Consider the following 23,287-nt stretch of genomic DNA (forward strand, 5'->3'; position numbering starts at 1 on the left):
TTGCGAACAAACCTCATCTATAATGAATAATCTCTTTTATTTTATATCTTAATTTCAGCGCATGGAGGCTGTGGAATGGAAACAGGATCTTGTTTTCAGACATGCACGGCCATGACAGGTTATATTGCCACAGAACGATATCCAGCTAGTATATTTCAAACAGAGGCGTGTACTTGGAAGATCGAAGGAACATTTGGGCAATATGTTAGCCTGGAAATTTTACAGCTAGACATTTCACTGAATGGATCATGCGCGGGGACCTTTGTATCTGTCTACGACGTATCGCTAAGTAATCAACTCTCATTGATGGCGTCAATGTGCAAGTACAACAGAACCTACAAAACTTTCACATCCGGCTGGCATAAAATGCAAGTAGAATTCCGCACGTTTGGAGGAAGCGGAAATGGCTTTCTTGGTTTCTATCGTCTGCTTGAATTTACACAAGAATCTTCTCCGGAAATCAGCAGTGATGGTAGGTATTTTCATAATTTAGATATATTTTGTTTATGCGTAAGTAAACAATGGTATAACTATTGTTGACACAGTACATTTCATAAGCCGTGAATATTCTCTCCTAATGTTCAAAAGAATAATCTAAATGTTATACTTCAAAAGGACGAACTGGCATTGGCAGATCAATAAAAACATCCCAAAGGTTGTGCAGAATAATTCGGTTAAATTGTGAATGACACTAAGGCGTGTTTTTGTTATATTTTATAGTGTAGTATAATCCGTGTTCCTTGAGATGTGTTAACAGTTAAACCGTTTCTTCCATCGGCTTGTAAAATTGATGAAGTATCACAAAAAAATAATGTATGATTTTAGTTCATCTGGTTGTTTTAGTTTAGCGTCAATATATGTATTGCTCCACTAGTTTAACATAGACTTATGCTTCATTTCAGCTTGTGTATCTATGAAATCTTGCCAATTGAATTTCATTTCAAAGGTTGCCCAGATTCCGGCTGGCAGAAGTTCCAAGACAGCTGTTACAGATTTGAGAGGGGAACGAACAATGACACTGATGTTGTCACTACATGGCTAGATGCCCGTAAACGATGTCACCAGTACCCTGATGGCCATTTAGTGAGCATCAACAGTAAGGACGAGATGGCTTTCCTTCACTTCATGATGACCAAAGTGTGGACAGGGTCTTCGACAAGTGATGTATATATCGGCAAGTTTTTTTGTTTTTTGTTTTGCTTTGTTTTATTTTACAATTCGAATATTGTGTTCCATAGGTCATTAGGTTGTATAACTTGTTACTTTTGTTCTCTTTATTTCCTTTGTCAATAGAAACGTAGCATGGTTATACCTTCCTCTACAAGAACGGTAAGCAGTAAATCGTACGGCATGCCTTGCTTATAGGTTTATATGACGACATGTTTTTTCATCTTTACAGTAAATGTCTGATATATACAATACAATTACAGTACGAGAAAGAAACAGACTTTTAAAAACGTTTCTTTCTCTTGCTTAAAGTAGTTGTAGTATATGCTGTTCTCTTCGTAATTCGCTAGTTTTATATTCATAACTAGGTCTCCACAAAGTCGTCAGTGACGGCAGTGTCAAGGCATATGTTTGGGACGACGGGAGACCACTTACTTATACAGCGTGGTGAGTCAAATATATACATTGTTAGCCCCCAGTGCAAAACTACTAACATGCAGCTTTTGGTAACTCTCTCAATAACTAGACACTTCAGTAGCAAAACCTGTAGCTTAGCGTATGCATTATTATGTATCATCGTCCCATAGTTGCAGATTGACGGCGCTTAAGTCAAACATTTCCTATGACAACTACTAACGTCATAAGGTGGTAAAACATTTTCTGACATTGAACCGCTAATGATCACCATGGTCACTAACGTCAAGCGCCGACGCCTTGACCTCATGACATATCATGTTGACCAATGACTATACTGATCACAAGTCAGTTGATCATAGCAGAGTATAGGTAGATCAATCTGTCAACTTTGTTATAGCTCCAAGCATAAACAAAATTATATTCAAATCTTATAATTTAATCTACTGTGCAAATCCATTTGCAAATCTTCTTTAATTTATGGCCTTTTTCTCTCATACATCATTACGCCGCTGTATCCGCCAATCAAAAGCGACGTTACGAACGGCGTCATTTTTTATGTCATGGGGTTCACATTTAAAGCCAATAAAAGTACTAGTTACAAGCAAGATTAAATCATTTATGATTATTTTAATTCTGTTTAGATATATGTAAAAAGGGTATCTATAGTGACTGATTTTCATAAGTATATTTATTATTAGATGTTTGTCATTCCTTCTATTTATTTTTAGAAATTCATTTTCGCGTTTGAGAACTATGCCTACTTTTGCACAGGTACAAGGGTGAGAGGTCTCAGCCAGACGGCCTGATAGGGGAACAGTGTACAGCTATACGTCTATACAGCATACACACCATAGACAACTGGCATGACATCGCATGTGCTTATGACCAAATCTACAACTTCATTTGTGAGACGAACATGGCTGTCAATATTTCAGAAACTTTTCGTAATTCATCACATCATTCAAACGGTATGTCAACCTGTTGTAAGCTTTGGAGATTCAGTAACGTCAGCTTCATTGCACTGACTTGTATTTATATATACTGTTATTTTATTTAACGATCGAGTTCCATGTTCGATATAATATACCTGATATAACACATCAATTATGGATTCAATTAATGTATCCTCTTCTGGAGAATCACTGATTACTGATAACAATGCAACGTGATCATGTTTTGACAAAACACAATAGGAAAATTCGAATCTTGTATAGTTATATTCCCATTTTTCAAAACATAAATAGTGAAGAAATACTGTTCAGATTATTAAACCAATTTATTTTTAGCAGAACTGAGTTGCATATTGTGAACCCTTACAGTTTGTCTATGTAGAACAGATACAGAATATTATTGTGATAATTATAGAGAGTATGGCAAACTCCTCCCGAATGCAACCCGAGAGATTGGCAATCACCCATGAACAAAGTGAGACACTGTTTGTGTGTAGGAATGGGGAACTGATCGCGAAGGCCTATTTTTGTGACAAACGACAGGACTGCACGGACAACAGTGATGAAGACGCCGATTGTGGTGAATAAACTAGTTATTTACTTATCTAAATAACAAATTCTAGACATAAATCATTTGATTCAAGTAGTTGACAGCTGTCAGATGTTCTACCTATGGTCGATGACGGTACTTATTGGGGAGACTGGGGTTAGCTGTCACCTTAAGCCTATTTTCAAAACTGGAACTAGATAGCGTATTGTGTGTGATTTAATACTGCCTTTGTTTCTATGGATTTTTCAGCTTAGAAAAAAAATCTCGTGATGTTTTACTTATCCCACTCTCAGTTATATATCCCTGTTATATTACTGATTATAGGCCTACATAAACATAATGCATTTATTAGCCATGAATTGTTAAGACAAGCAAATATAAGCATTGTGTCAATGCAATAAGATATTATTATGTAATTTAAGCATGCGTACCAAATATAATCACAGTAATAATACAGTATCGGCTTGTCTATCCGTACCAGCTATAAACACAGTAATAATACAGTATCTGTATGTCTGTCTGTACCAGCTTTAATCACAGTAATAATAAAGTATATGTATGTCTGTCCGTACCAGCTATAATCACAGTAATAATACAGTATATGTATGTCTGTCCGTACTAGCTATAATCACAGTAATAATAAAGTAAATGTATGTCTGTACGTACCAGCTATAAACACAGTAATAATACAGTGTATGTCTATCCGTACTAGCTATAATCACAGTAATAATAAAGTATCTGTATGTCTGTCCGTACCAGCTATAAACACTGTAATAATACAGTATATGTATGTCTGCCCGTACCAGCTATAATCACAGTAATAATACATTATATGTATGTCTGTCCGTACCAGCTATAATCACAGTAATAATAAAGTATCTGTATGTCTGTCTGTACTAGCTATAATCACAGTAATAATAAAGTATCGGTCTGTCTGTCCGTATTAGCTATATTCACAGTAGTAATTATACATGCATGTCTGTCCGTACTAGCTATAATCACAGTAATAATACAGTATCGGTCTGTCTGTCCGTATTAGCTATAATCACAGTAGTAATACAGTATATGTATGTTTGTCCGTACTAGCTATAAACACAGTAATAATACAGTATCTGTATGTCTGTCCCTCAGATTACTGTTCATCCTCACAGTTTCGGTGTCACGACGGCATCACTTGTATATCACTAGACCGCTACTGCGACTTCAGAAAGGACTGTCCGGATAATTCAGACGAGGCACATTGTGGTATGTAAAATTAATTAATTTAAAAACCAATCTCATTTGACAACAGAACATTATCTAGGGAGCGTTCAATGCTGTTCTATACCAATAATGCAGGTAAGCGCATCGCGAATTGAATTAAAAACATTCAACAATGAAAATGAAATATATACACATGAACATATAAAATGTGTTGGAAAGAATTGTAAATTGTAATAATACTTTTTATCAAAGCAATACGTTAAATGTATCCGGAAGCGTATGCATGAATAGTCACAGTTGTTTCAGTGCCACCGGGGTTGCACAGGTCAACCTTCAAATCTTGAATTCCTAAGTTGACCAGTGATTTCGATATGGATGACAGTACAACAAAAGCTATCATATATGTGCCTTAAGACCTGGTCAGCCGATGGTTACCAAAAATCCACTCGTCAGCCTGGAGTTTGTGTATTTAGATTTCGAAGTTATCCAGTTTTATAAAGTTACAATGTGGGTCGCTATATTACAGTACGTCTCGAGTGTTCAGACCAACAGATGACGTGTAGAAACCAGCAGTGTATTGATACGGACTTCCGCTGTGACATGAAGATTGATTGTATAGATGGATCTGACGAGGAAAATTGTAGTATGTTAACCTCATTAACATCAAAATAATAAACGATCATAAGTAACATATTTGAATAAGAGTTGATATCAATTTCCACTGATCAATGTATTAAATTGAGTTTTCCTTTCCTATATTTACAGATAAATAATGCCATACAAAATATAGTGTTATAAGATAATGCATGTGAAAATATTGCTGTGTATTTTGAAATTTAAATTTACTTAATCCATTAGATTTATTACATTTATGTACTGAGTCCAAAGTATCTGGTGATAGATATAGGGATTTCATTACAGATGAATGTGGAGAAAAGCACTTCCAGTGTTACGACCAATCATGTATGAGGAGGAGTAGAGTCTGTGACGGCAAAATCGACTGTGGGGGATTATTTCACGAAGACGAGAACCAGGCTTGTGAGCAGAATACCCAACGATCTTGTGCAGAATGGTGGTATCTTGGAATGCGAGAAGATGGGGAATACCTCACAAACATGGGCACTGACCGTAAGGCCTGAATCTGATTATCCCGTGAAGATATCAGTTTTTCATAATTCAACTGCTGTAATTTAGAGAGTCATGAAACGGTATATTACGTAAATTAAATGTTTTTACTAATATAGGGTTATTTCATTTCAACAAATTTTATTTCTCAAAGAAAATAATTCTGAAAGAAAAAGGATTGAACAACAGGCATAGCCTATGTAAGTTCTCTCCATTTAGTAACAATGAGTATATACAAGTTAACATCATTCATATAATACATAATATAGTGAGATATCAGTTTAGTAGGGACAACTCTGAGTCGAGTATAATTAGTCGATTTTATTTAATGTATTTCATCCAGTTTATTTTTAGAAAATTTTAAAATCCTGTAACCAAAACAGGATTCCCTCCGCCTATGGGATACCGACCAGTAAAGTCCATTACAGCTAGGTAGCTGCTGGTCATCCACCCATAAGCTTTGGGGACCAGTCATGGATACAACATTCTGAGTTTTAATTTGATAATGACAGTTAAGAAAGGCAAAATTAGTTAGATAATATATTTAGTGGATTCCGTAAGGTTGCATAGTTGGAGAGTGATTACTTGAATTTGATAGAAGTATGATTGAGAAATGATTATAAGAAAAATAATTAATACAGGGCACGACTATGAGCAATAGAAATATGTAAGCAGTAAATATGCAAACAATTTTAATCCACTAATTAATAAGGTTGTCTATACTAAAGGATTAAATGTTATACCTTGTAACAAGTCTTTATGTTCCAGATGCATTTCCTGTTTCCTGCAAATTCCTCAAAAAGAATGGAAAAGACATGGTCCAAACAATCATCCACCACACCTACGAGGACCCAATCACAGTAACACAGGGGAAGACCCTCAATCAACATATTACATACACCTTACCCAAGTTTATGATTGAGAAAATCAAGGACGAAAACGTTTGTTATCAGACTATCAGCATGAAGTGTCACTTTACTATACTCCAGAGTACTTCCTGGCAAGGCGGATTCACAAATGAAACTAAACTGTTTTCGTTAAAGACAACCGACGACACATGTTCCTGTCCCATGTTCTTCAACTGTGATACGAATCAAACAAGGTTTGTATCATCGTTACATAAAAAATAAAGAATATAGAAAAATATATCACATCTTCTTGTTTTTCATCCGCCATGTTATACTTAGGGTTACTACCTTAAGACCTTCCAGCCATCATGCCTGTGTTCAGGCAATAACGTAATTTGACTTATCGTTTTAACAGTAGTTTTATGTCAGAAAGTGTAGTCTGATAATTATCTGACTTTGCAATGGTTTAATAAAATTGTACAAATTTTGAATTTTCAATAAGGTGTAATTGCTCTACGACAGCCCATGACTGGTACACCGCCTCAACTACGGAGGTACGACAGGATTCCGGAATTATCCATGATGAGCGCTACCTTCCTGTGTTACAAATAACAGCTTCAGTACAGGCAGGTCAACAGCGCAACCTCGTTCTTCATGTCGGCCCGCTGATCTGTGAGAATGGTAAACTGACTTACTTTAAAAAAAAGAAAAGGGTAGCATATATAAACATCATTTCGTGCTATGGATATTTTTATTTCTGATTTTTTATTCACTTTTACTAATGCTCAAATGTAATTTGTTATCAGATAACGAAGTGCGGAGCGAGCGATACCTGTGTCGAAGTAAGATCTCCATCAATTACACGCACAAGTGTTTGAGAGATTACGACGAGTACGGAGAACTGAAAGGTTGCCAGGACCTCTCTCATCTGGACGATTGTGGTAATAATTCGTGCCATCAGAGACCTAGGAAAATCTCCTTTTTTGCAGCATGTATTTCGTCATTAGGTTTAGTATAGACTTTAAGTAACGTTTCTGTTGCTCAGATTTACTTTCATCCTTTCTTTTTTATATAATGCGTCCTTGATAACAGGTTGACCGAGATAAGAAATAAGAATATATTTTCCCGACAAAATCTGCCTTACAAAATAATACATAACGGTATTTTAAAGATTTGAAGATCATTTTGTGTAGACAGAATTGTCTTCTAGAGATTACTATCATCCAGAGATATACACGAGCTAAAGAGTCCGTCTATCCAGAAGGCTGTCATTTACCAGATACCTACTTTATAAGATAAACATATGTGTTACTATCAAGTAATTCATATAAAAAAGTATACTATCTAAAACACTTCAAGATAATAAATTATATTAAAATACATTCAATACGTCGTTTAAAATATCTTACACGATATATCTATTGTTGCTATAACAGAACATTTCGTCTGTCCATCTGACTACGTGAAATGTCCAGGACGCTACTGTATCCCAGCCCGACTGGTGTGTGACGGTACTGACCATTGCCCAAGCGGTCAAGACGAAAAACACTGTGGTAAGACAGCAAGATAAACTATTTTTATCTGAAAATTGTCAAACTTTGTCGCATCTGCTGATGATCGTGGAATAACAAATGGTTTCGACACTTAGATGAGATATTCCTGTTGCAAATTTCACAATCATTTTCATGAAATGCTTATTTTTCATGCCCGAAAGTACTACTGCCGTTGTGATGTAAAGGCCATTTTCAATTGTTAGATCAATAACATATTTTTTATTTGATTAAGTTACATTATATTTTTTCCAGACGATAGCTGCCCGGGATTGTACCGATGCCATGCCAGCAACATGTGTATTCCTGTCAGTTCCGTATGTGACGAATTGCAAGAATGTCCGAATGGGGACGACGAGGAACATTGCTACAGCCGATGCCCCGACGCGTGTTTGTGCATTGGCTTTACAGTGATGTGTCGAGGTGTTTCATCTATGAATGATACCATCGATCTCCAAGCAACAACCCGAAAGTTAATATTTATCCAGTCTGATTTTTCTACATTTATACCCGCATTTAACTTCGGTTTACTAGGAGAACTTAACCTATCAAATTCAGGGATCACTGAGCTGCGGTCTAGAAACTTTTTCCTTCTTAAAAATCTGTATAGTTTGGATCTTAGCTATAACGGCATCAGTCGAATAATTGCCTCCGCGTTCGAAGGTTTGAACAATCTGAGATTTTTAAATCTTGAGGGTAACGTACAACTCCGGTATGTGTATGAGGATTCATTCTCAGGTTTGCTGAAATTGCCGGAAGTTGTTATAGCACATACAAGTATAACGAGTCTACCAAAGGGAACATTCAAAGGATTGGATTCGATACAGAGTTTACGTGTAACAGACAATGGCCTAACTAAAGTAGAGGACGATGCATTCGCATCGTTGTCCTCTCTAGCTGTATTAGATATGAGAGGTAATGAGATAATAGAGTTTTCGGACGGTATATTCAGAGGACTGTCTAATTTAACCAAATTATACACAGACACGTATATGTTTTGTTGTCTCAAGCCCGAGAATGTCACAGACGCCAACTGTTTTCCTTATCAAGACGAATTTTCTTCGTGCGACGACTTGATGCGAGAAGACATGTTAAGAGCGTTCCTTTGGATAATAGGACTCTGTGCGTTTTTTGGGAACATTTGTGTGGTTATGTATAAATGTACAGCCGACAAACGCACCTTGAAGAAGGCACATGGTATCTTGATCATTAACCTTGGCATATCAGACTTTTGTATGGGTGTATATATGCTCATCATTGCATCTGCCGATTCTGCATTCAGAGGAAGATACGTATGGAATGACATCGCGTGGCGTTATGGTAACACTTGCAAGCTAGCAGGCGTCCTTGCGACAGTTTCAAGTGAGGCATCAGTTATTTTTCTGCTGCTTATAACCATCGATCGTTTTGTGACAATTAAATTTCCATTAGGCCAGGTACAATTCGGTCCAAGAAAAGCCAAATGTGCATGTGGCATTGTATGGCTCTCTGCGATGTCGGTTGCTATTTTACCTCTTATGGCCACTGGTTATTTCAAGGGAAGTTTCTATTCCCGGTCAGCAGTTTGTCTCGCTCTCCCACTGACACGTGACAGACCACCTGGTTGGGAATTCGGTACGATCCTTTTCATTTTTCTCAACTTCTTTGTGTTCGTTGGAATTGCTATAGGCCAGATCTTCATTTACAAAGAAATTTCCTCCGACGATAAAATGCTGAAATCGCAGCGCCATTTTCAAGACGCAGCGATTGCTCGAAGCTTATTTTTGGTGGTGTTTTCTGACTTTCTCTGTTGGTTCCCAGTGGGTGTTATGGGTAAGTATTGACAAATTTCTCACAGACAAATGTTTTTTTTTATTATACATATCATAGGTTTACTAAATCACAAATCATTTACAAAAACAATAATGCCAGATGATTCAGTCAATGGTAGCACCATTTAGCTGTTTTTGTGTACAGGTTAATCTTTGTATAAAAAACTCAAATCTGCTCGATAAATAACCACATAACCTTACTTCTTATTTGACTATAAACAAAGCAATGTGTTCTCTTTGATTAGGTCTTATGGCTCTGTCAGGTGAGATGATCCCTGCCTCAACATATGCCTGGACAGCTGTTTTTATCCTGCCAATCAACTCTGCTCTCAACCCGGTCATATACACGTTTACGGGCATACTAAAGAAAAAGGTACCCCATGTAAACGCTGCCATACCACAGTTCTTTGCCACGTATGCAGAGTTGTTAAAAAAGTCTAAAATCTCATCGTATATATTGCGTTCTCTAGATCATTGAAGAACAATTAATACGATAAAAATCGGTCTTGTTCGGACAAAATGCCTGCCTTTTATCTGCCTTTTTAAGGCCGAAACAGCTGTATAGCGCAGTCCTATATCTCTCATTCGGCATTAAATGTACCGGTTTCTAAATAAATATTAAAAACAGTTAATATTGGTATGTATACAGCAGATACATTATGTTAACAGGAAAATATACATGAAAAGAATTTAGATGTTTCATGCATTGCATTATACCCTGTAGAAATACCCAGGACTGAATTTTGGCCGAAGTTTGAAGAAATCTGCCTGTAAGTACCGGTTTTCTTGATCCGTAATCAATCTTCCTGCATGGAAAATACGATATTTTATCCATATTTAAAAAATATGTTATTTTCCAGCATTTACACACTAAAGTTTAAGAATATAAATACAATGATTGGAGAGCAATTTGACAGTTTATATTAATTCCTCTTCTCTGTTACAAGTCGTGGCAGTTCACATTGACATATTTACAACTTGGGGTGATACAATTTGTCCTAATGTTGTAATTCAGTATTTTCATCGCTTACCACAAGCTTTTACATGAATTACTGTCTTTTATTATTAATAGACGATGCCAATACATGGAAAGTCTGGACGGCACTTAGTCAAAACCAACTATTTATGCTTGGGAACCATCCTACTACTTACACGCCACTGGAGGAGGTGATGACGAGAGATGAGCCGAGGGTCCGGGCGATGTACAAGGTCGTCCTTGAACTGATGCGTGGCCTGACACTTCTACACGGCAATGATATGGTGAATGGACCGCTGACGGACGATACGATCTTCCTGACCGTACAAAATAAGGTACGCTATGGACAGATAAGTTTATACACAGCAAAAGTCTAAAATGTACTTAAATCCCTCGCTTTCGTAATATAGGCATGCGCAGATCATAATTATATGGTGCTTGCCTATGAAATAGTGCATGGTTGGAATTTAGAATCTATTCCGTCAGCACGAAAAGTAAAAAGTTAATGGATTGATAATGATGTTCAAGCATTAAATTATCTTTTTTATTAAAAGGTTAAGAAAACAACAAATACTGTAATTCTAACACAGAATTAATGAAACAAGTGTCAGTACCAACAAACATAGATTTACATACAGACCATTGAAAAAGACAAGTAGAAAAACAATACTTATGAAAATAAGCAAATTATTGGACGAAACAGCTGTATGGTGCAGTTCTTTATTCATGATAGGTCATACACTGTCTGTTACTATATCTGTATGTAAAAATACACTATCTAACCGTGTGTATTGTGTCATTCCTTACAGAAAGTCACGAGGGTCGTCATTCGCCTAGATCTAGCAGTCCAGGATACGGAGAAATCAGAAAACATTTGCGACGTGGGAAAACTCACTATCACATTACTACGATGGTATCAGAAACATATCCGTAAAACAAAGAAAAAATTGTCGAGACTTGGTGCACAATAAGATCAGATCAGTGTCAACGTATGTTCACTGTGCAATGTCAAAGTGGAAAAGACTGATCATATCGTTGTTCATAGTAGCATCCTTAAATACGACTTCGTGAGTGCGAAAATTTGGAAATGGAGATACAGATTGATTAAATAGGTAAAATGTTAAAGAATAATGACATCAAAACGAAACCGTAATTCAAGGTCAAAATCGACAAATACGAACAAAAATAAAGTAGATTTACATGGAGATTGTTGAAATGTTCCGGAAGGGCAAGCGTCTTCTGTATTTCTTCTTCATACTTCATGCTTGTCACCGAGCCCTTCTGTTAGACTTCGGGAGCCTTTCTGAGCAATTGGTAGGCAATTCCCGCCACACTCTCTCTAATAATTGGGAAACTGAAATCATCACATTATCATACGGCTTCGTTGTAAGTAAACGTCGATGTAAGCGGATGCTGTTAATGAGTTTGTAGTATCCTTGAACTCGGCCACTTAGTATATCGATAGATATAGTCACCAAAATTCTTTTTTAAAGGTGCGGACTTACCCGGTCCGTGTTTTCACAAGGTTTGATAAAGTAACAAACATTCTATTCGAACATTTGGAAGCATGTATAACAAGATATCAAATACGGTTTGTCTTTTTGTTCATTACGTAAATCATTTCACGAATCCAGGGAACTGCAGTGGGAGCAAGACGATTCGGACAGTTATACCACTCCGTAAGGTCAACGATGAATCCGACATCAGAGGAGACTAACGTCATGACGTGCGTGTAACATTAGTTGGTGAATTTGGTTTTTATCATTGATATATTCTTCAGCGAAAAATATATTTCTGACAGTATATTGTGCTTTATGGGCGGCCTCTGTAACTGTGTATCTTTGTAAGCAATGCCATATAAAAAAGAACTACCTAGGTAAGTTTCTATTATCTTATTTAACTGTATCTGATAACAAATATTTAATAATCAAACAATACATACATGTACATAATTCACATCACGCCTTGATATTCTGCTACATATTGTAGATCAAATGTATAGGTTGTTTTTTTGTTTTTTTGTTTTACTTCAGATCAAAATTACTATGACGATATCACTATAATCATTATTCGGCAATTTTTAAAGTAAGATTATCTGACATTTAGTTACAACAGTAAGACATACAAGGTACATTTGTTATATTTCATGTTTATTATCAGTCATCAAAATACGCTGTCTCGTTGTTACATGTTGTGAATTAAATATTGTATTTCAACAAATATCAGCGTTCATTTTCTTATATCACAATTATCATTTCAGTAGGCGTAAATCAGTTACTTTATAATAACAGATAATTCATTAGTCGACACGTTTATCCAAATTACCACCAAATTTAAAAACGCGTATTGTATGTGTGCATTTCATTACAAAACGACATTTTATCAAGAACATTGTGTACAATTAGTATTGCTTATCTTTTGATTCTATTTATCCATGAAATCAATACGAGACAGCAGAGTTCCAGGAAAACATATAAAGCGATTTGAAATCGCAGCCAAACAACCCAGTTTTAATATTTACAGTGCCTGTAATATTGACCTCTATCACATAACTGGCATGCTATTAAGTGAATACAATAGGTCATACGTACATTTATCTTTTGTGTAAAAAGAAATTTTGTGACGTCTTCCAATGATTAGGGAATAAGTCATACACATAAAGATTACCATCGGCTGTCTTACCGAAACACTTGTACCGAATGCCATACTTGGTCATTTTCAGTAGAAGTTACAATCCGTAAACTGACTTCCCCAAACACGTGGACTGAAGGTCATTCTTAGCAATCGTCACTAGAAATAATAATTACATTGGCTTTCCTCAATTCGTTAGCATGCAAAATTATTTTGACATATTCCGGTTCTTAGATCATCTCATTTATTTGAGGTTGTCTTAAAAAAATATATGTTATCGATGAACAGTAGGAGAAAGTGTGTATGTAATACCTACAACTCAGGAACGGAAAATGATTCCTACAACATTTAGAAAACTGGATATAGCGTTCAAATTTAGAAGATAGAACAAACCGCTTGTAACGGTACGGATTGGGAGTCAATGTAATCAAAATTAGACATGTAATTTCTGCTCCTCCACGATACTCTATGACTCATTGAATTGTATCGTAGAGGACGGACATTACACGTCTAATTTGAATTAGATTTGGAGTATGACTACATATTTGCCACCTTCGCTAGCCAAGTGATTTCAATGTGTTCAATACGAGTATTTTGGCTAGCAAAGTTGGCAAATATGTATTCGCACATATTTTTCAACAATGTCTTCAAAATATCTTCAAACTAACTTCCCAAAATACATGAACAGGATCAAAGGAACTTTAGTTTTGATTTCTTTAAACGTGTTTTTGACATTCAAAATGGCAATGAACATGATTTCTTCACATTAACATATATACATGAAGATATATAAAACAGCGAAATAAGGGCGGAAATGATAAAGAAAAAGTTCTTTATAAAGGGTTAATAATATGTCAAAAAACTATTTCTTGTTAAAATGCAGATTGAAAATATAACGAGCTAAAAATGCATACTGAAGAGTATAAGTTGCCAAAAATATGGTTTGTCATACATCAAAGTACCAAAACGAATATCAAATTATTATCTTCCAAAATTTACATTAACTAGTAAAAGTGACTGACAATGTAATAATTTCTAGTAATATACCACATACAGTCAATCACTAAGTCAATACAGTTCCGCCTTAAGAACATGAAGAATGGTGCATTTTATGTGAGAAATCCATTACAATATATAGAGGATATCTAACAGTGTCTTCAGTAATACCAAATATATTTCACTCGTGTGGCTAATATTTTGATATTTTTCACTAGTGCTGCAGCACGCGTGAAAAATATCAAAATATTAGCCACACGAGTGAAATATATTTGGTATTACTGAAGACACTGTTAGATATTCTGTTTATTACATTTTTTATCAACGAAAAACCTACCCCGTATGCTAACTAGGCCTTCAGCGATAATTTGTAAACAATAAAAAGTAGCCCCCCCCCCCGCCCCCCCCCCCCCCCCCCCCCCCCCTGTCCAGGTGCTGACATATATATCGGGCTTTCTGATTGGTCAATTATTTTGGTATTTTCTAATCATTAATTTGATTGGTCAAATCAGCAAAAGTGATATTTTTCACTAGTGAAAAATATCACTTTTATAGAATGAAGAATTTTTGATATTTCACTGGTAAAAATGTAATAAAGTCGAGTTATTGTTGATATATAATGTAATTCTAAAAAATAACCTCCAAATCAGATACAAAACAATTAAAATAACTTCAGTAGCATAGTAGTACAGTCAATTTATAACCCAGGCTACCAAAGTCTACCAAAACCAACCTGTACGAAAATTAAATCAAATGCCATATTTTCAAAAATAAAATATAATAAATATATATAATATTAATAATATATAATGTTACTTTTTCATATTCATCATTACACAAAAGGTATTTCTACCATAATAGGTGGGTGTTATTCAACTCCCAAGACATGAACTAATCATTACAACTGCTGAATATCATTCAGTTTATACCATACGGGGAATAAACTCTAAATGCGTTTTGATTGGTTGAAACGGTGACCTTAGACCGGGACTATTTTTTTAATCACCTGATTCAATGCAATTTGATTGGCTAACACTTGAATACCGCTTCACGATGTCTTGGAAATGATAACGCATACGTAGATCGCAGTTGATTTGTTATATCCTTGAAAATATATATAGATTTTTATCAATTTATTGCTTAAAAGAATAACCCTACTTATTGTTTTGTTATGATTTGCAATAAATTGTAATATTTTCATACATTTCCTGAGAGTGAACCAAGCACACACATTAGTTTCAGTTTGTCAGTTTTGCATATTAATTAGCGGCATTTCAAACTAGGTCACATCTTTACACCATACCTGACATTGGGAAAAGAACACACGTTTACACAAAACAGGTCACTTCATTCTCAGAATAGCTTTTCTATTGTGGTAGAAACAGGTCACACAAACTCGTAGTTGGTGTATATGGTATTTCTTTCACTCTCGTTAGCTATTTTTAAAAGTTACAAAAAACAATCGCTAAAGCACCTGTTTTTGTAACTTTTGAAAAATAACTAACTCTAGTGAAAGAAATACCATATACAACAACCACTTGTTGTGTAACCTCTATATATTACGCTTATAAACGTGATTTTCTCTCTTTCTGTTTTAATTTCCTAGGTCTAAAAGACCTTTTCCCAAAGGTCGATTTTGGTAGACTTTTTTCCTGTTATAATATAGAGCCCACCATTCCAAAAGCAAAGAAATAAGATACATTTTTGTATGTTACAATCATGTCCGGCTTTGGGCCATAATTTGAGAAAATTGACTGGACTATAGCATACTGTTTGAAGCCTCAAAGATTGTACCAAAACCTACATAAGATATTAAAAGGTAGGGAATGAATTTAAGGATGTTCAATCTAGCTTTAATTTTTGTAAAATCTTATTCTTAAAGAAGGAAAATTTTGTACTAAATATGAAAATACCACAATAATACATTTAAATTGACTAAGACATCCTTTGAGTCAAGTACAACCAGGTCTCGATATATATATATATATAGCAGAACGGTCACCAGCTGAGTAGGCATGGAACCGAGTCAATCAACGCCACACTTTATCAAATGGGAATTACACATTAAAATTCCAATGAGCTCAACCTGTAAAGCAAGTCTAGGAAACTATGAATGTTTATATCTGCATATGTTCTTTATGAAATCCGAAGACTACTTACTGGCCAACATCTTAGATTTCTAGGGGGGAGATTGGGTCAAATTCAGAGCCTCAGAAATATGGGAAAATATATATATATATCACCACCTGACAAACTAACATCTTAAAAGAGCATATTTCGAACTGCTCATTCTGATTCATAAACTAGATTTTCAGCAAAATTGTAAACCATGAAAAATTTACTAATAATTTATAGCTCAATTTATAGCTCAATTTAGGGACAAAGATGGTGGGATTTCCTTCCATGGTAGGAAGGGTTACCTTCTGAATATGACAACATGGAAGGGTGTATGAATCACCTTGTAGATGATACAGGCCAACTAGATTAGAAACTCGATAAAGAAGACAGGTTATGTTTTACCTTTGGTATTTGACCTAACAACTGAATCTCAAAACACTGAAAATGAAATAAATCAGCTTCAATTTGTGCTTAGCCACGTTTCAATTTTCATCAAACACGTACCTCAATATTAGCCTTGTGATTTGAAGAGAAAGGAACAAATCTAACAATTACTGATGAGCATTCCATTTTTTGTCATTCTATATACCAAGGGTGCAAAGAGGATTTAAATATAAAAAATCATTTTTAGAACAAAAAGTGAATTTTGGAAATGCATATATCATAATACAGGACGTTATCTTATGTTTGACTGTGTTCCATGCATCTCCACAAACCTTATTAGGTTAATTGGTATTTCAAATCGGTAAGGAATGTTAAACTTGTTGATGACATTAGCTGCCAAGCATTGGAGTTTAGTATGCTTGACTTCATGCAGAGTGACATAATTCTGTTTGGCAACGTAAAGCGGGGTCTCACCCGCTTTGTTGGTCATGTCCACGTGGGCACCGTGCTCTAGGAGTATGTTTAAAATGTCCTTTTCATGCATAACGCCACATTTCCCAATGGCCTTGATGTGACAGTACAATGGTGAGTTGTAGTCTGTATCTACAGCGTTGATCTGAGCTCCACATTCAAGCAGAGTCCTAACCAAAGCAGTATCGTCTCTAAATTCTTCTAATCCTTCGGAACTATACAATCTCTTTGATACGGATGTGTCTACAGCCATATGGAGTAAGGTTTGTCTCTGTTGACCACGTGGGTCAAATTTCATAATCCTTTTTAGTTCAAAAATGACGCTTTCAATGATGTAGTCTTCTGGTACAATGTGAATCAACAACGCTACACAATCCAATAGCAGCAGCAGTAACTGCTGATAGTTCCGTCTGTCATCTCGGAGAGCGGTTTTCTCTTTAAGCAATGGCGTAGCTTTGAACACATGCTCTACTAGCTTATGGAGGAAATTTGACATGTTGGTAAAGTGTTCAACCGTCTTTAAATCTCTCTCGTCCTTAAGGATCAGAGCTGTCAGATTTAGCACTTGGGAAATGGCTATAAGACAGTTGTCCAGTAAATACCATCCCTTGGTTATGTACCCATCGTAACAAGAGGAGATAATCTCCAATGCTTTCTGTAACCTTCTACACCCGCGGAGTTCCCAGCCATACTGGATAGCAGCAAGAAGTGAATCCTGGTTCAAGGGGCCAAGTATCCTTTGCTTTACTAAAGCTGCTTGCAGATACATGTTCGTTGACGTGATTTGAAGATTAGCCAATTCTTCCAAAGTTTCTGGTTCCTTTGCATTCTCGTACATATCCCTGCAGTCTGGTAATTGCTTGGGTATCCCATGGAGCTCTCTCATCTTTATGCCTTCAGTCCACGATTCTTGAGCATCATCAAATGCATGATAGTCAACAGCTTTGGCGCCTAATAGTTCTATAGCATTGATTTTGTCGCCAGTGGGAATAGGAAGATCATCATTCTTGATGAAAAAGTATGTAATGTCTGTCAGATTAAGAAGAGCAGCCAACAGCACAGATGATATCCCATCAATAGTTTTCAAATTCACATCTGCGCCATGCTGCAGCAAAACCTTTATTGTATCAAGCTTTTGGTAATTTACAGCATAATGTAATGCAGTTAATTCATCTCTACCACTTTCTTGTGCATTTACTTTTGCACCAGACTGGATAATGAATTCACAAAGTTCTTTGCATTCTATTGCATTCATTAAACACGTTGCACCATTTTTGTTTGGAATGTTGACATCAGCCCCATGTTCAACAAGATACTTGACCATATCCACATTATTACTGTAACAAGCTGCTCGTACCGCTGTCGACTTGGTATCTGAACATCCATGCACATTTGCTCCATTTTCAATCAGAGCTTTAGCTATATCTAACTGATTTGAAATTGCAGCACTCCATATTGGTGGCACAATATGTTCAGAATGTTCATCCTCCTCTACAATGTGTGTGCCAGTGGCTTCCAGGTCTGGCTTACAGTTTTCAAGAAGGTAACGAACAATGTCAAGTCTACCATGAAAACAAGCATGGAAGAGGGCAGTATTGTTCTTAACTTTTTCATTAACAATTATTTGCCTTTCTTCCAAAGTTTTGCCCCCTAACAGCTTTCTAAGATTCTTCAAGTCTCCTTTTTCAACAAGATTATGGACTTTGTACACAATTTTGTTATAGCTTTGCTCGGAGGCCATGGCAAGAGGAAATCTTGTGTATATTAGGAAAACAGCCGCATCTGAAACATATAAAAAATTAACACTTGACTTTATTCAATGTAATACAAAGATACATGTGACTAGTTTCTACGGGATACCAGTATTACTGCAAAGTTTTTCTAAGATTGTTCCCTAATAATTACCTTCCTTGAAATGGTACATATATAGACTATGTATTTTACTATAATATACGATGTATTAACCAAGAAATATATGCCACTACTGTGTTGTCTGTATTGTGAACTGGTAACCATTTCTTTCACTATTACACCTGATGAGCTTCATTATTAAGTACATCAGCTATTCAAGTGCAAAGTGAAGTGTGCAGGGTAGACAAGGCTGGTGAGATGGCACAGGATCGTACAATCATGTTTTGACTCCAAGGACATCTACAGTAAATTTGATGTGACTTGTATATAAACATGTACATATATTTACAAGGAATCAATGAATGATACTAATCGGGAGATTTATTCATTGTCCAAAGAGTGTTTTGTCATTTTCCGTTATGGTGGCATTGGCATCTGATTTTTTACTGAAAAATAATTACGAGCAAGAATTCCAAATAAAAGTGAGTGTGTAAAGTTTCAGTCTGAATGGTCCACTTGAAAATGAACTTGGGCATTACTATACAGAAATGTTGATCAGAACAGACAGAACCATCCTAAGGAAATCAAACCACCAAGTAGAAACATATTTTAAATCATAGCAACAGTGACCTTGACCTTTGACATCAAAAAGCAGTCTAAAGTAACAAAGTATATTGTATCAGTAGGGAAACACTGTGTGAAGTCTGAGTTAGAAACTTTAATTAATTTTCTATCTGGTAACAGTGCCCTTGACCAGTACCAGTGCCCTTGACCAGTTGACACAAAAGAAATCCAATGCCAGAATTCCAATGAGGAAGCAGTGTGTAAAGTTTGAGTGTGATTAGTCCACTTGAATGTAAGTGATGTTCAGAAACAAAATCACTTTTTATACTTTTAGTAGTAACGGTCACATTGTCCTTAGCCCGAGTTTCGTCCGGCCCTGACACCATGTCTGGTGTAGGGCCACAGCGCACTACTATATGAAAATGTGGAATTCTCCGACACCATTTTGTGTCGCTAAGATTTTGGTGCAAAAGCAATAAAATCGTGACACAACACCTACCTTATGTATATATGGATTAATGAGAAATCTTTTTACCCCAAAACACCCATTTAGTCCAATATCAGTGTTAAATTCCATACGTATAGACCCTCGCTTAACGCTTACAATTAGTATTCGGAAACATATTTGTCACATCCGGATTCCTTTCTCTGGTTAGGAAACGCTTAAAGTGTACCCGGAACGATTTGCTATGTTAAGCTTAAAAAATGTGATTTAGGATGAAACTAAAAATGCTGAAAGTCCGACTTTCATAGCGACTTTAGTTTTAGAGTAATTGCGATTTTTCTCGAAAACACACCTGAAGCCCAAAGCCGTTGACCTCGTTTCGGTGACCTCTGACCTGTGACGTCAGAGGTTTAACGGGATCAGAGCCGCCATATAGGAAATACACTTGTATATAGAAACAAACGTGAACACGTGCCTACAGTTAATGCGAATTAGACAACAATAATGAAAGTGCTGAATAAACTCTTTGAGTTATATTTGTGAATTAGTTAATAACAAGTGCTTCCGAAACCAGGGACATATAATTTTCTATTATAACGGGCCATATATAACATGTAGCATCTCACTAATTTTCTCTCATAACTAGCCACATACAACATGTAACATCTTACTAATTTTCTATTATAACGGGCCAAATACAGCGTGTATCATCTTACTTATTTTCTATTATAACAGGTCGTATATAACATGTAAAATTTGAATAATTTTCTATTTTAACGGGTCGTTGTAACATGTATGACATTTGAATAACGGGCCGTTTATAACGACTTACATCATATAGCCTTTTATTATGAGGACATGACCGGTTTGTTACATACCAATATTGATTTCGGTTATAACACTTCTAGTAATATAAGTTTAAAATGCAAGTCATACACGATGTGAAATAAATGCTGAAAATTTTGAATTTTTATTAGCCAAAACAGCAATGGATACGTTGCAAATACACTTGAAGAATTGTCCGAAATTGATAAAACTTGTCCATGAAAGATTAGTAACTCCCCCAGACAAGATTCATAGAGTAAATTTTCAACATCGTAGGTATATGCATGAGGCAACTTAGGTTAATTATTCTATAGACAAACCTTTGAGATACGAATTTTTTCGCTTGTAAGGAAAACGAAACTCACTGAATTCCAAAAATAATGTGTTTGATTTCAACAACTTGAAAATGTATTTCCTATAGTATAAACGCAATTCTTAATAAGATTCAAGCTCAATTTACGTACAACCTGTAAAAGCATATCTTCGGAACTTTTTTGAAGTGCATAGAAACCAAACGCGTGAACTCACAAGCAATTATCGGCGTGTGCCGATTAGAACACCAGAAATCACAGACACATGTGGTGCAGTGACAGGTGTGACGAGCTTGTGGACCGTAATTTCACACCTGGTAATTGTTTAGCGGTATACTAACCCACTCAAACTTGAGAATTCGTAATTCTCCGAACATGTTTATACATCTTTTAAAGTCCTGTTTTAAGTGAAGATATGACTTGCGACACACGAATGGAAAGTAAAACCACAAGGATCTCGATCACTTCACGATAACGAAACAATTACAAAAATAAATAAATAATAATAATAATAACAAAAAATAAATAAATAAAATTTGAAAAAATCATACACGAAAATCATTGCAAGTTTATAAGTTTTAGTATTAATTATGATTAGTCACGATGAACTAAATTGTATGTTTTTTATCATAAAAAAAAGGAGCTAAAATGATGGTTTTAATACCAGTACATAAAGTATCAATTATATTATAATTGTTGCGAATCACTTTATATAATTTCACTGACAACGATCGTATATAAATTAAATCTTTCTCAAGCATTTAATCGTCCGTAATCCCTGACACCATGACATGTAAAATAAGGGATAAAATCTGTATATGTAAAAGTTTGTTGTAGGCTTCAACACTGGTTTTTATTCGGAAGAGATTTAGTCTATTGTAGATCATGATGATTATAATATATTACTTTCTGAATTAAGTGTCCTTCATGTAACGCATAAATTTACTGTACGTGTGTATCGTCTTTTCTCACAAACCAGAGTATCCAGAACTGTTGTATTGTTGGTATGTTTATTTGAATATTAATTTGCGAATAAAATGGCACATTATTTTATTAAAAAATGTTGATGCCGTGTTTCCTTTCTTTAGTAATGAGTAAGAAATGGTAAACACATAACTATTAAATATACATTTATTGGTGATTGACCGATTATTACACCAGTCTGTGTTAACCAAGCGGTCATTTTCAGAGTCAATTTCACTATTTTTTTTTTTTTTTAAAGCTCAAACTTATATTGTTGGATTCCGACTTCTTGTCGGCAATATTCGCCAAAGTCATCAACCTCAAATCTTATGTCCAGATCGTATTCAGACATGTTTGTGTTGCTACTGTTGACACTGTCCTCTATGCTAATGGCCACACCATATCAGTTTAATCCGTTAAACCTGTGACGTCATAGACTGAAGAGTTCAAAATCAGCGTGACTGACCGATACACTGATTAGCAATCGACCGACAGGTACAAATCGCGTATTTCGATGTGCGATATCTCGGCACTCGGCCAACCGATTTTGATGCGGTTTGCGACATTCTTCTTTGGTGGTTACAAAGAATAACATATTTGAATATCGTTTTTCGTTCCGGGTACTATTTAAGGATCCTTAAAATACAAACAAGGGAGGTAATTCAACATTCGGAGAAATAATAACATACATATTTATGCCCAAAATGATATTTCAAATACTATTTGAACTATGATAGAAAATGATAGTGATATAAGACAAATATCAAGTAAGTTTGTCAGCATCACAAAACTAGCGGCACCACCTTTGATAAAAGTGATAAAAGAACTCCAATAAATTGGCCTACTGGTGGCATGAGTATATATAACGTTAACGTTACTGGACATTTCAAGTACGTTTCTAAACAGAAATTAATTGTGTTACGTCCTTGTCAGTCATCAAAATAATTTCAATAATATGATTAACATACTGCTATCACTTACTTGTAGATTATCATTTACGTATCTTTTCAGCAAATTGTTGTTAAGGCCTTGTCATTTCTATTTGATCCTTGACGAGCTAGCTGTACAGTCACCAATCGGAGAACCTCGGGCCTTTCCTGAGAGCTCGTAATAAAAAGAATATCCGAGGAG

General features: G+C 35.6%; 2 protein-coding genes across 2 annotated transcripts; one reads left to right on the top strand and one right to left on the bottom strand.

Moving 5' to 3' along the window:
- The first annotated feature begins 5,214 nt into the window (after positions 1 to 5,214).
- On the top strand, positions 5,215 to 13,496 carry LOC117331739 (G-protein coupled receptor GRL101-like). The gene is made up of 9 exons (XM_033890605.1): positions 5,215 to 6,514; positions 6,763 to 6,941; positions 7,067 to 7,201; positions 7,697 to 7,813; positions 8,066 to 9,622; positions 9,867 to 9,994; positions 10,346 to 10,391; positions 10,694 to 10,932; positions 11,407 to 13,496. The coding sequence occupies exons 1-9, from the start codon at positions 6,147 to 6,149 to the stop codon at positions 11,566 to 11,568; spliced, it is 2,931 nt and encodes a 976-aa protein (XP_033746496.1). The 5' UTR covers positions 5,215 to 6,146; the 3' UTR covers positions 11,569 to 13,496.
- A 1,295-nt stretch (positions 13,497 to 14,791) lies between these two features.
- LOC117331740 (protein fem-1 homolog CG6966-like) lies at positions 14,792 to 23,238 on the bottom strand. The gene is made up of 2 exons (XM_033890606.1): positions 23,138 to 23,238; positions 14,792 to 18,979 (listed from the first exon to the last, which is right to left on the bottom strand). Exon 2 carries the CDS (start codon positions 18,936 to 18,938, stop codon positions 17,019 to 17,021), a length of 1,920 nt encoding a protein of 639 aa, XP_033746497.1. The 5' UTR covers positions 18,939 to 18,979; positions 23,138 to 23,238; the 3' UTR covers positions 14,792 to 17,018.
- Between the last annotated feature and the right edge of the window lie 49 nt (positions 23,239 to 23,287).

The sequence above is a fragment of the Pecten maximus genome, chromosome 7, assembly GCF_902652985.1.
Source record: "Pecten maximus chromosome 7, xPecMax1.1, whole genome shotgun sequence".
NCBI lineage: Eukaryota > Metazoa > Mollusca > Bivalvia > Pectinida > Pectinidae > Pecten > Pecten maximus.